General features: G+C 39.9%; 1 protein-coding gene across 1 annotated transcript in view; it reads left to right on the top strand.

Annotated features, from left to right (window-relative positions):
* The first annotated feature begins 117 nt into the window (after positions 1–117).
* Positions 118–12082, top strand: part of CD81 (CD81 molecule) — a 78292-nt gene continuing 66327 nt past the window's right edge. The window contains exon 1 of the mRNA XM_088146051.1: positions 118–339. Within this exon, the coding sequence (XP_088002177.1) occupies positions 274–339 (66 nt within the window). The 5' untranslated portion in view covers positions 118–273. The remainder of the gene's footprint in view (positions 340–12082) is intronic.

Raw genomic sequence — 12082 nt, 5'->3', positions numbered from 1 at the left:
GGCGGCGGCCAACTGGAGCCACGGCCTCTAGGCGGCAGTGTGCTGTTGCTTTCGCCGTCTTTCGAGCCAGTGGGAGGAGCAACTTGGCTGGGGGCCAGGGACAGAGGGGAGGGTGTCTGCGAGCCAAGCAAGGGAGGAGAAATAACGGGAAAATAGAAGGGGCGGCTCGGCTCGGCTCTCTGTGGTCCTGAAGGGAAGACATATCTCCGATCCCGCAGCAGCCGGACGCGCAGCTCCTCCTTTCCAAAAAGAGGCCAAATCCTCGCCGCAGCGATGGGAGTAGAAGGCTGTACCAAGTGCATCAAATACCTGCTGTTCGTCTTCAATTTCGTCTTCTGGGTGAGTGGCGTCTTCCCGGGCCTTCGCTTGCTCCGTCCCGGGTTGGCGGTGTCTTTCCGTGCTCGACGTCGCGCGGGCTCGCGGCTTTTCTTCTCGCCTTCCTCTCCCACCAAAACAAAGCGGCGGGCTCGGAGCGGAGCCCAGCCTGGCGCCTCTGCGCACCTGGTGCACGAGAAAGCCCAGCCGGGCGAGCCTTTTCGCCCGACTTCTCCTCGGCGCGGCGGAGGGATGGCCGCCTCATACAGGCAGCAGGGCACGCTCTCCTGCAAAGCGCTGCTGCATCGACTAAAAGGGATGTCGCGTGGAGAGAGAGAGCAGCAGAGCTCAGGACCCGGGTTTCACTGAAGGCGATCCAGGCATGGGGTGGAAGGGAGGAAGATCGAGAGCCGAACGGGCACCTACTTCCAAAAAACAATTCAGAACCGCTTGTTTGTTGCTTAAGCCTCTCCCTTTACCTTTTTTAAAAAAACAACATACGAAGTAGAGCAGCCTCATTTGGCTTTGATGCCATGTGATGTTTTGGGAATCCTGTACTTACAGCGTCTTGAAACTTCTACTTGACCAACTTTCAAGTTAGTGTCTTTGCTAACTCCTAACTGAATGCAGATGTAATAGGAGAGTGTTGTAAGAGCTTTGTTGCCTGGAGCAGAAAAGATTTGAATCTCCAAGAGACTTCGTGTCCCTTGGAATACATGCCAGCTACACTCTAGAAATCCAGTGGGAAGCATTAGTTTCCTGTTTGGTAAAAACATTTATTTTTTAAGGGAGCTTGTGTCCTGTAGATTTTTGGGTGGTGGTTTTGGAACAATGTCTAAGTGGGTATGTCTAAGTGGGATTTTATTTATTTTCCAAAGTAACATGTTGGGAAAAAAATGTAGCATTTTGCTTCTTTCGGTCTATCATTTAATGAATTATGGAAATTATTGTATATCTCGGCCTGAGAACTAAAGTGGTTGGGAGGAGGAGCATTCATATCAATGTAAGGAGAAACTGAACATATTCATGTGAATGTTGTTTTAAAATGGATGGCTTGCAGCATTTTTTTAGACTGCCTTTCATGATCTCATCTTTCCTCCTTGGTTGTTGTGCCAACCACACCCCAAATCTTAGAAGGTCTTGAGTTTCTCCAAGTTCCTGTGGTTTCAAGTAGAGAAGAAATTCAGGACTTCAGAGATAATTTTTGCTAAACATTGGGAGTTGAGTTATAGGAAATTGTTGTTTCCTATTGACCTGGTTTTTGTTTGCTTTGAGATGGGATTCTTCAGGATAGACATGGATCCCTTTAACTCTTAGTTCCAATGTTCCTCCACAGAGCTGCTAACAAAACATGTATCAGGCATTGTTTTGAGTTCTAACTCCAATTTTGAATTCACTTAGAATTCATATGGGTAGGGAATTAAGTTTTCACCATCAGGCTTCGAGGCTTGCCCCTTGATAAAAAAATAAAAAAAATAATCTGTAGGGATAAAAAAGTGTGAAAATAACATCTCTAAACCTAATTGCTGTACAGTACTATAACTAACTGCATAACCAGCTGCATAGATCAACTTCACTGTTTGGATGGCATGACCGAACATTCAGACAATAGCAGTGCTGAGTACTTGTTGAGGAAGAGGACTAAGATATCTGTATCTGCTAAATGCTCATCTGAAACGATTATGTTTGCCCCAGTTAATTGTAAACCACTTCAAGATTTTTTTTTTTTAATGAGAAGCATTATAGAAATGTTTTACATGCCATCTTCTCAGATAACTAAGGGTTTGAAAGTAAAGAGCAAGATCTTTTATGCTTGTTTCTTGAATTTTCTCTATTTCCTGGGAATAAACACTGTTGAACTTACTTCTGAGTAAATATGTATACTATGCTAAAACTCTTGTTCATAGGGATTCTTCTGGACATTTTATTTTGAAGCTCATACAATCTTAACTAAAAGAATTCTTGTGTATTTTCTTTTATCCTATGCATACTAGAATTACACTGTTTCCAAGCTCTGCCATTTTGTGATGCTACTCACATCTGTGCCCTGTGCTCTTCATTAAACTATAAAAAGAGAAAGGGATTTAGAAGAGTTAGTAGATTACAGCTGGGTTCATGTATTACATTATTCCCAATGTGATTAACTATCACTTTTTGAATAACTAAACCATAAGTTTATTTGTAGTGGTTTGTGTTTTAATCCTTGTACACCACCCAGAGTTATTATTGTGAGATGGGTGTCCTTATAAATATAATAAATAAATAAATGTGTAGTTTATAAATCTCAGTGGCTGGTTTCACACATAGCTCTGTTTTCCAAATTAGACACCCAGTGTTTTGACTTAGTACAATATATGAACCCATACAGTTGACCAGATCAGCTTTCCCCAACCAGGTTTTCCTACAAATGTCCCAGAATTCACAGAACAGTGAAAGGAGCTAGATCTGGTTTGGAGTCTCTTTAAATTCTCTATAATCAACTTCTGAAGCGCTGGGTCAATCAAGATCATTTCTCACCATGATTTTATCTATATAGCATGTGTGTGTGTGTGTGTTATACACACACACATTCCCATACAGTGGCAATTGGTGCACCATTGGAAGACCTGAAAGATCAGGTTAGGGAGAACTCATCATAGAGAAAATCTGTGTAGTTTATAAGATTGTGTCATCAACAACTTGATGACACAATCAATACCTATATATAATATACTTAATATGCTTGAAAAACTGAAGTAATCCTGGAATCTCATTCTTAAATGGATTTTTTTTTTCATGGTTAGTTAGATAAAGAGTAGCAAGAATACATCTGTGTACTCTTGGCGTACCTGTCCATCCATGGAATCCTAGGTCTGAAGACAGAAGAGAGGGAGAGGGTAGAGAAAGGCTCTCAGATTAGTCTTCATGCATGCACCAGCTGGAGTTCATGAATTATCCTTTAGCTCCACTTCAGAAGCTCGTTCTGAATTAAGGAGACTAACTGTAACTCTGCCTCCCAGCCTGTCAAAATTCAGTTCGAATTTGGGGTTCTGAGAATTACAGGGGTCTGGACTTACAAGGATTCTGATCAGGTTCCAGGAAAGAGGTAAAGGACAGAAAGAAGGGATAGCTGCACATGAAGTTATAATTGTTGTTACAATTGACATTGAATAGAGGGGAAGAGATTTGATGAATATATATGCATAAGGAAGAAGATAAGATTTGCAATATGTTGAAAATTAGGGAATGAGTCCCTGAATGCTTTCCAAAATTGAATTGACTAAAGCAGTGTTGTCCAAACTTGCCCACTTTAAGATGAGTGGACTTCAACTCCCAGAATTGAGAGTTGGCTGGGGAATTCTGAGAGTTGAAGTCCACTCATCTTAAAGTGGCCAAGTTTGGACAACACTGGACTAAAGCAAAATTGATAAAACTGCTGTAATCTCAAATCATTCCATTCTTCCTTCCAAAATGGGGGGGGGAGGGGAATCTCCCTATTTTCTCCTTTTCTAGAAACCTTTCTTATCTTTCTTTAGGTGGTGTTTGACAGTACTTTGACACAGTATATATAATGGTAAAATCTGTGAAAAAGCTGAAATTTTAAAAGAAGGATATATAAGACTTATTGGGCAACCAATCACTTCATTTTTTCCTTTCGTTGTGTCGCCCAAGTATTTGTTTTCAACGTATTGTAACTGTTTCTTAAATGTTCCTCACTGTTTTGACCATTCTGTTCCACATATCCTTGTGACCGATTGCTTAATATAAAAGTATTTTCTACAATATAACTACCATTGCCATTACTATTGCCTTTTCTGTTCTCTCAGCCTCCATTAGTCCACTTCCAAACACCTTAAGAAGATTAATTAATGTATGAATGTTCATACATAACTTGCACGCAAGGGTCAGAAATCTTTGCATTCAGAGAAGGTCTAATGAAGATGTATTTATAGGGATTTTGTGGACTAAGTATAAGAAGGCAGAAAGTTTACTATCTCTCTTATGAAAAAGATTTAGTTTCTTTAATTTCCTTAGAAAAAATTATAATCTTATTAATGACTACTCATGTTTAGCTTCTTGGCCACAATACAGAAATGGGTTCCCATTGCCTTCTTCTGGAATGTATTTTGGACTTCTCAATCTAGGCTGGGGTTTTCTGATGGTCCCAGCAGCAGAATCATGTAGAAACAAATGCGGGGGACGGGGGGTAGTGAAACTTACAGCATCTCATGTTAAATGTTTCCTCAGAATAAGAAAAATAAATCTCATGTTCAAGAATAGAAGCAAGGTCATTGGACTGATCCAGTCAATTCTCATAGCAATTTTATGAGTTGTACAAACTTAAAGGTCATTCTGTGAGAAAGAAAAGAAAGCAAAACATACTGTAGCCTGTCATAAAATAGTCGTGGGATGGGGGAATATCTCCATTCTGAAAAGTGATGAAAGAAAAGGTAGCCTAGAATTAGCTTGAAATGTAAAGAAGCAACACATGGGAAAGGCAATAATGGAGATCATTTTGCATTTCTTCAGAGTAAGGAATTATGGAAAATGATCCTATTAATGAATATTAGCACACATGTCTTCTTTCTCTCACTTCCATAAAGTCTGCTATTTCAAATGCAGATGCAGAGCAACTGTGATTGGTATTGGGCACCATGAGTTAGCAAATTCTTATAAACAACCACTTGCCAAAAAGTGCTTGCCAATGGGAGGGAAGCAGAAATAAATTATATTTCCAGCTGCACATGGCTTTGCCGATACTAGTTCAATCAAATCCATTCCATGGTGCTCTTATGCCAGTTGGGATTTACATCTAAATAAACATTTACCTCTGTTCTTCCTATAATAAAACTATCTTTTATCAAGCAGTAGTCCCCAGGAACGGTGCTGGGCGTGTGATTTGCTAAATTTCACAGTTGGAGGAATCACAGAAGCAAGAACTTTTATCCTGACCAGCAAGGGAAAAGGGAATACTGAGGACAAATGAAATATTGAGGACATAGAAATTAACCCATGTTGCAAATCATGATTAAGAGCTGAGCCTCTTAAGATTCTATTTAAAAGTATACCCAGATATTCTGTGGCTTCCAGACAAACAAAAGTGTAAGGGGGTCAGAAAGATTCTTAGAAGTGTCCCCAAACCCAATAGTCAGTACGCAAGTCTGTTCTCTTACATTCCCTTCCCAGTTCTCAGTGATCATTGGCTTATCTGTATACTGGCATTGAAGGCAACAAGAATTATGAGGCTCAACAATAACAACAACAACAACAATTGGCTGCTTTGTGAAGTCAGTGAGAAACTTGTTTGGAGTATGGAAAAAGAAAAGCAGTATAAATGTTGATTATATAATCCTTTAAAAAATCCTCATATTTTTTAATTTTAATTTTATATTAAGCTCCAGTGTAAATAAGCTAGATTCTTCTTCAGAGATATACAAGGATGCAATTAAATAGCTTTGCCCATCTATCAAGTCTTTCATTATATTAAACTGACCTTTCCAGTCCTTTCCGATGTAAGCAACCTGTAATTAATTATGACAGTCTGTACTTGGAGGTAAGGGAAATGAGGGATGCAAAATAAAGTTTAAATGCATACGGTTCTTGCTGCTGTACAGGAATTAAAACTGGCTTAAAAACTTGAGCACTCTTTGGGCAGAGTAAGTCAGCTGTCTCATGGCAACTGCTGGGTGATCTGAGAACTAAGGTGAGAGGTTACAGAGCAGTTGGATGTCCCACCTGTATTCTTGCAACTAATCTATTATTTTCAGATATGTTGAAGAATTTCTCCCATCAGCAGAGTTGAAATAAGCATCAGCTACAGGTATGGCCAACATCTGGATATGAAAGTAAGAGGAGCTGCTTTTCCTTAGCTTTGGAAGACAAAATATCTTGATGTGGTCACACATGCTGCTCCTGCTTTCCCTCTGTTTCTGGATTATGCCAACAATAGTTTGCTGTGAAGTCCAGACTGGATAAACTGTTTAGTGCTAGTCTTAAGACAGTGAGCTGAAGAGAGTTTGTAAAACAATGGCTTAGAAATTTGTTCAGTTGGACTCCACTGCAGCATATGGGTTTTCGTAAGGACTCCTGAATAAAGGAGACGATTGATGAGGGTAAGGGAGAGAAGGACATATAGGCTTGTGATATAGCCTAATCCTCCAAACCACAATTGGGGCAGCATCTGAATTGAGTCACCTCCTACTGTTGTGTCACTTCTGCATTGTTTTTGAGAACTCCAGAACTCTCTCTTAAATCTCATGAACATCAGATGTTCCACTGGGGATTCTACCATCTTTCTGACTCATAATATACTTCATAATATAGCATTCATAATATAATTCATAATAAAGAATTAAGGTCAGCTTTATCTTCTTTACAAAAATCTCTATACTGCTGCTAACATTGTCAACATTGTGCTTGCTCCCATAGCAGTTGAATTGATGCAACTGCTTTTGTTCTTTGATCTCCATTAAACTGAACATTATTAAGGTTAGCTCACATCTGTGCTCCTGAAGGCCAGTTTACTTGTACTTTAGACAGTGTGTGAAGAAACATGGGCAGAATTCCTGCAGTTCCATCTCCCCCCTCTTTTTTTTTTTTTTTTGTAACTAAGGGTCATATGTGACGATCAGGCTACAGGAAGCTTCCCCCATGCTATAACCCTTTACTGTTAAACTTAATGTAGTATTCCTAAAGTATATTTGACAAACAGCAGTCAAAGCATTTATTGAAGACTCAGAGAGATGTGATCTTACTTGGTGGCTTGCTCTAGTGCTCAGCTGCTATTTAGTAAATATTTACTCAGCTGTGGCTTCCCATTTATTTAGTCTAAATCTGTTTCTCTACTACAACTGTTAACTTAGAGTGAATAACTAATCCTGTTAACAACTTAAAGCTGTTGTTATATTCATTTTTTCCTCTAGGCTAGGTATCCCAATTGATAATCTTAATCTTGTTGGATTGCTTTATATTTTATTGGTCACCTTTGGAACTTGGAAAGCTAACTTGGATGTTACTCCTAATGTGGCTGCATTGTCTTTCTCTATTTCTTTATCCCTACTTTCAGGATAAAAATCCTCCCTTATAAATAATAGGAACAATTCAAAATAAAAAATACAATAAATAGAATTTTAAAACAAATGTTGAAGGGTTGGTGACCCAGCAGACTTTGCCACTCATGGAAGGAGAAGGACAAGGTCTGATCACTGATTCTTTTCTTGCTAACACTGATGTTCCAAGCAGATGGTAGAAGAAAGAAGGATGACCGAAAAATTATTTTATTTATTTATTAAATTTGTATGCCACCCATCTCCCCCAACGGGTGACTCTTTCCAATGACATGAGGTTCCTTAAATACCATCATCTCTATACTCAGATTATTATTTGTGAACATCAAGACATGATGGTGATGGGCATTCTAGTACCCCAAGATTTTGTATTGTCCATGTTCTTTTGGAAAATGGTTCACTTAATAAGCTTCTATGTGAGGCATGGCCATCTGTCTTTGCTGGTATATTGAGGAATAGATACTGTACAAAATAACTAATGAACTAAGAATGGGTTTTCTCATTTTAGATGCATAACTTTCTGAGCCCAAGTTTCATAGATGCCGTGATTTTAAGGGGATATGAAGGAAAATCCTATTCTTATATCTGAGCAAATTTTACTTGTGTTCACATAAAGAATTCTGCTGAACAACAAAGATCATCCCATATCATTTGTATACATCATCTGTCTCTGGGAGGAGCCATTTTAAGATCCCAGGAGCACTTGGGTTTTAAAAGCCTTTTAAATGGTGCCATGCCAGGATAGGAGCCTTTCAGATATCTAGGGGGATGCTATCTCAGACAGCAGGTACTGTGACAGAGAAGCCCACTTCCCAGTTAATGTCATAACATGACATTATTTAATCCATGGGACCTGGACCATGCCAACTCTGTCCAATCATATAGTAACTACTTAAAAACTGACAATCCCTCAGATAGCCAGGACCTGTGCCATGAAGAGCTTTATAAGTGGTAACCAGCACCTTTAATTGTGCCCAGAAGCCAACTGGCAGCTGGCACATTTCTTGAAGCAACATTGTAACCTGGGCATGCCATGGTATGCCTATGCCACTGCAGCTTCTGAGTGGTTTTCAAGGCTTGCCCCAGTAGATTACATTATGGATGTGAGGTGACCAGGGCATGAGTATCTGAAGGATCTCCCAATCCACAAACAGGCACAGCTGGTGCACTGGATGGATCTATGCAAAGGCTTTCTTGGCCACAGTTACCACCTGTTTTTCAAGCAGGAACTACGAGTCTAGGAAAACTCCCAGATTGCACACCACTCCCGAATAGGGATGTGCTACCCCATCCTGGACAAAAAAATGGAAAATCTTTGTCATTGGGTGGCATATATCCACAACCATTTGGTCTTGTTAGAATTGAGCTTGACTTCGTTACTCTGCATCCAGACCTTCATAGCCCTTGGACACTGGACAAGACTTTGACTGCATCACTTGGTTGGCCCGAAGTCAAGACACTCAGCTGGTGATACCTGATCCCAAACCAATGGATAACCTCACTTAGTGGCCTCATGTAGATCCTAAACAAAAGAGGCAAGAGTATCAATCCCTGGGGCACCCTACCCTCCTAAATTAAAGGCTTCAGTCTCAATCCCCCCTGCTAACGTTGACTAGAGTTACCCACAGAGAAAGCAGAGTGAGTGAAACATGGCACTCCCCACTCCCAACCCCCATAGGCAGTCCCAAAAGATATCATGATCCATGATATTGAAAGCTGCTGATCAAGGAGAACTAGGACAGTTGCATCACTGCCAGAGGTTATCAACAAGCACGATCGATGCTGTCCCAATACTATGCTTCACTCTGAAGCCTGACTGAAAATGGTCTAGGTAATCTGTTTCCTGGGGGACCCTTTGGAGCAGAGCCTGACCACCTTCTCAACAACCTTGCCTAAAAAGGGGAGATTGGAGATTGGATGAAAGTTGTCTAGGACTGTTGGGTCTAGCAGTGGCTTTTTGAGGAGGAAGCACACCATCACCTCCTTCAAGGAGGCTAGCCCTACCATAAAGACCCAACCACATATCACCTCCTGGGCAGCCTTCATGATCCAGGAAGGATTTGGATCTAATTATCTGAGGAACCGCCTCGCCCTGGTTACTTCAGCCCGTCCCACTCAGTCCAGCAGAGGGGGCAGGTTGCAGACCCCACTGGTCAGGGAATTTCGATTGGTGGGGTCTAGGCAGAGAGCTTTTTCTGCTGCAGCGCTCGCCCTATGGAACATCCTGCCTCCTGAGGTCTGGTGTGCCCCCTCCCTCATGGCCTTCAGGAAAGGTATTAAATCCTGGCTTTGCCAGAAGGCCTGGGGGCTAGAGGGGGGCCCGCACCTGTGGAGATGGCTGGTGGGATGATGGGTTGCCCCCCCCCAGCATCTTACAGATTTTTATAGGGCCAAAATTAGAGGAGGTTTTTTAGGGTATTTTTAATATGTTTTTTAATTATTTATAGTTTTTAGCCATCTTGGAGAGAATTGTATTTCTTCTTTTTTATTGTGAGCCGCCCAGAGTCACCCGTGGGGGAGATGGGTGGCATACAAGCCAAATAAATAAACAAACAAACAAACAGGTGGTTGGGTTCACAATCCTGAGGATTTGGTCCACTTTGTCAGGAGTTACAGTTTCAAACTCATCCCACCTAAACATGCAAAACTATACCTCAGCCCCCTCAGCAGGACTTGCCTAATCAGAGTCCAATTCCAAGGAAAACCAAGCAACTTTATCTGTCAGATAACTAAAATATTCCTCACACATCTCTGTCTCTAATTTAAGCTGGGGCAGCTGTCCAGGTCAGGAGCATGCATTTAACACTGCAAAGTGGGTTATATAGTTACAAGTAGTAATTGTCAATGTATTTCCATTGTGTCTTCCACTCCCAGACTTCACACATCTATTTTCTTTCTCATGTGGTGGCTGTAAACATGATGTGGCCCTGAAACAAGAGTTTGAGGAATGTATGGTGGCATTTTCATTTCACTGTGATTATATACATTCTGATTAGCTATTGGCAGTTTCCTGGTCAAGAGCTGTAATTAGGATCCTCATTCATGATCTCTGTAGTAGTCAATTTTAAAACAGAAGGTTTTCTATTACTATGCTGTTTTAATTGCTTATCTACAGTATAGTCAGATGGATTACATGTTACTAAATTTTGCAAGTTCTAATCTACTTTATTTAGCTGGCTCCTACAGCTTTGTTACGCACACAAGGATTTTAGAAGATTTGGATGTTGTCTTTTGTAGGAAGAAAGTCTTGGTTATTTGGTAAAAAGCTGTTTTAGAAGTTAAAACCGTCAGCATGGGATTGGGGGAGCATTGGAGAGAGGCTAAACTGCTGTCTTGATCACAGTCTCTTAACTTTTTTCCAAAGCTGCCACTAACTCTCCCTGGGGGGGAAAACAGATCTTTCCAGAGATCTAGTGGGCACCAAGAATTCTAGTAGTTTTTTCAAACTAGTTTGTACTGAAGAAGTTTTTCAACAGAATTAAAAACAGTACAAATTGTGAATTAAAGAAGAATAAAGAAAAGTAATAAAGTAAAAAAAGAAATATAGAAAAGAATTAGAAGAAAAAGGAAAAGAAAGGAAAGGAAAGATTCTAAAGGAGCGGCTTCTGATCTTCTTGACAACAGTTAGATATATTTTATCCTCTCAAGCATTCTAGTACTTTGATGTTGGGAGAAGGCCTCATGAATGCCTACCCCTGCCATTGCAAACCATAACACTATCCTAATTTAAATATTTAAAACTACAGAAATAAAATCACAATGAGAAGACAATATTGTAATAACAGCAAGGGCATAGTTTTTCCTTAGAGCTATCACAAAGAATTATTTGTTTGTTTGCCACAATCACTATGTCTCATTATAGGTTGTTTAGTCAGGATTATCATAATTTTTGTATTTTCAGAACAACCCTTTCTAACCCTTTGTTTCATTTTACTTTAACATTTTATTTTCTTTCCAAATGATAAATGTTTGATTGCTGCAGTGTGAGAGTATGCTTATTACTATAATATAAAATTCAAAATTAAAATGGGATTTCCCCCCCCCCCCCGAGCTGGCTTACAGAGTAGAACTGTTCTTCATGCCCCCCCCCCCATGCTTTTCCCCCAGAAGCTGAATGAATTTGGGGTCATTTCTGGGAAAACATAAAAATTAAAAGGAGAAAGAAAAAACAATGCAAAGGTAGCACGTTGGGAGGTTAAAAGAAGGGTCAGCATTATAGCAAGGAGGACATTCACAGTAATTCACAACTCCTCTTATGAATATTATTGAATTGCACAAAACTATAGTTGCCACTGAAATCATTTTAAATATTTTATTTTATTTTATTTTATTTTTCTTAAGGGTTTTGTTTGTTTTTGGTTTGGTCTCAGTAAACATGAAAGTCAATTCTGGGCTGATATATGGTTATAATGTGACTTATAGGTAACTTAAAACACCTTCAGTTTTCTTCCCTCTCTACCTGTAAGAAATTCCTCCTGCTTTTTCATTGCTTCTATTCAGAGGTACATGTGGTTACCAATAACCTGAGGGAAAGAGGATTAATACATGATGATTAATTCTTAAAATGGAAGGGAAAGGGGGGCAAAAGAATCTATAAACATATAGTGTTTCCATTAGTCTGATAAGGACAAAATGTTACTCTGTATGCACAGAAGATGATTGCAATGGTGACGCAAACTTTCTAACTTGTCCTGGTTGACTTCATGCACTAAGCATGAAGC

Source organism: Python bivittatus, unplaced genomic scaffold (genome assembly GCF_059951505.1).
Source record: "Python bivittatus isolate LINGU-HERP-01145 unplaced genomic scaffold, Pbiv_v1 ctg000480_np1212, whole genome shotgun sequence".
Classification (NCBI taxonomy): Eukaryota; Metazoa; Chordata; class Lepidosauria; order Squamata; family Pythonidae; genus Python; species Python bivittatus.
Note: the sequence above shows the minus strand (reverse complement) of the source record. Positions and strands in the feature narration are given on the sequence as shown.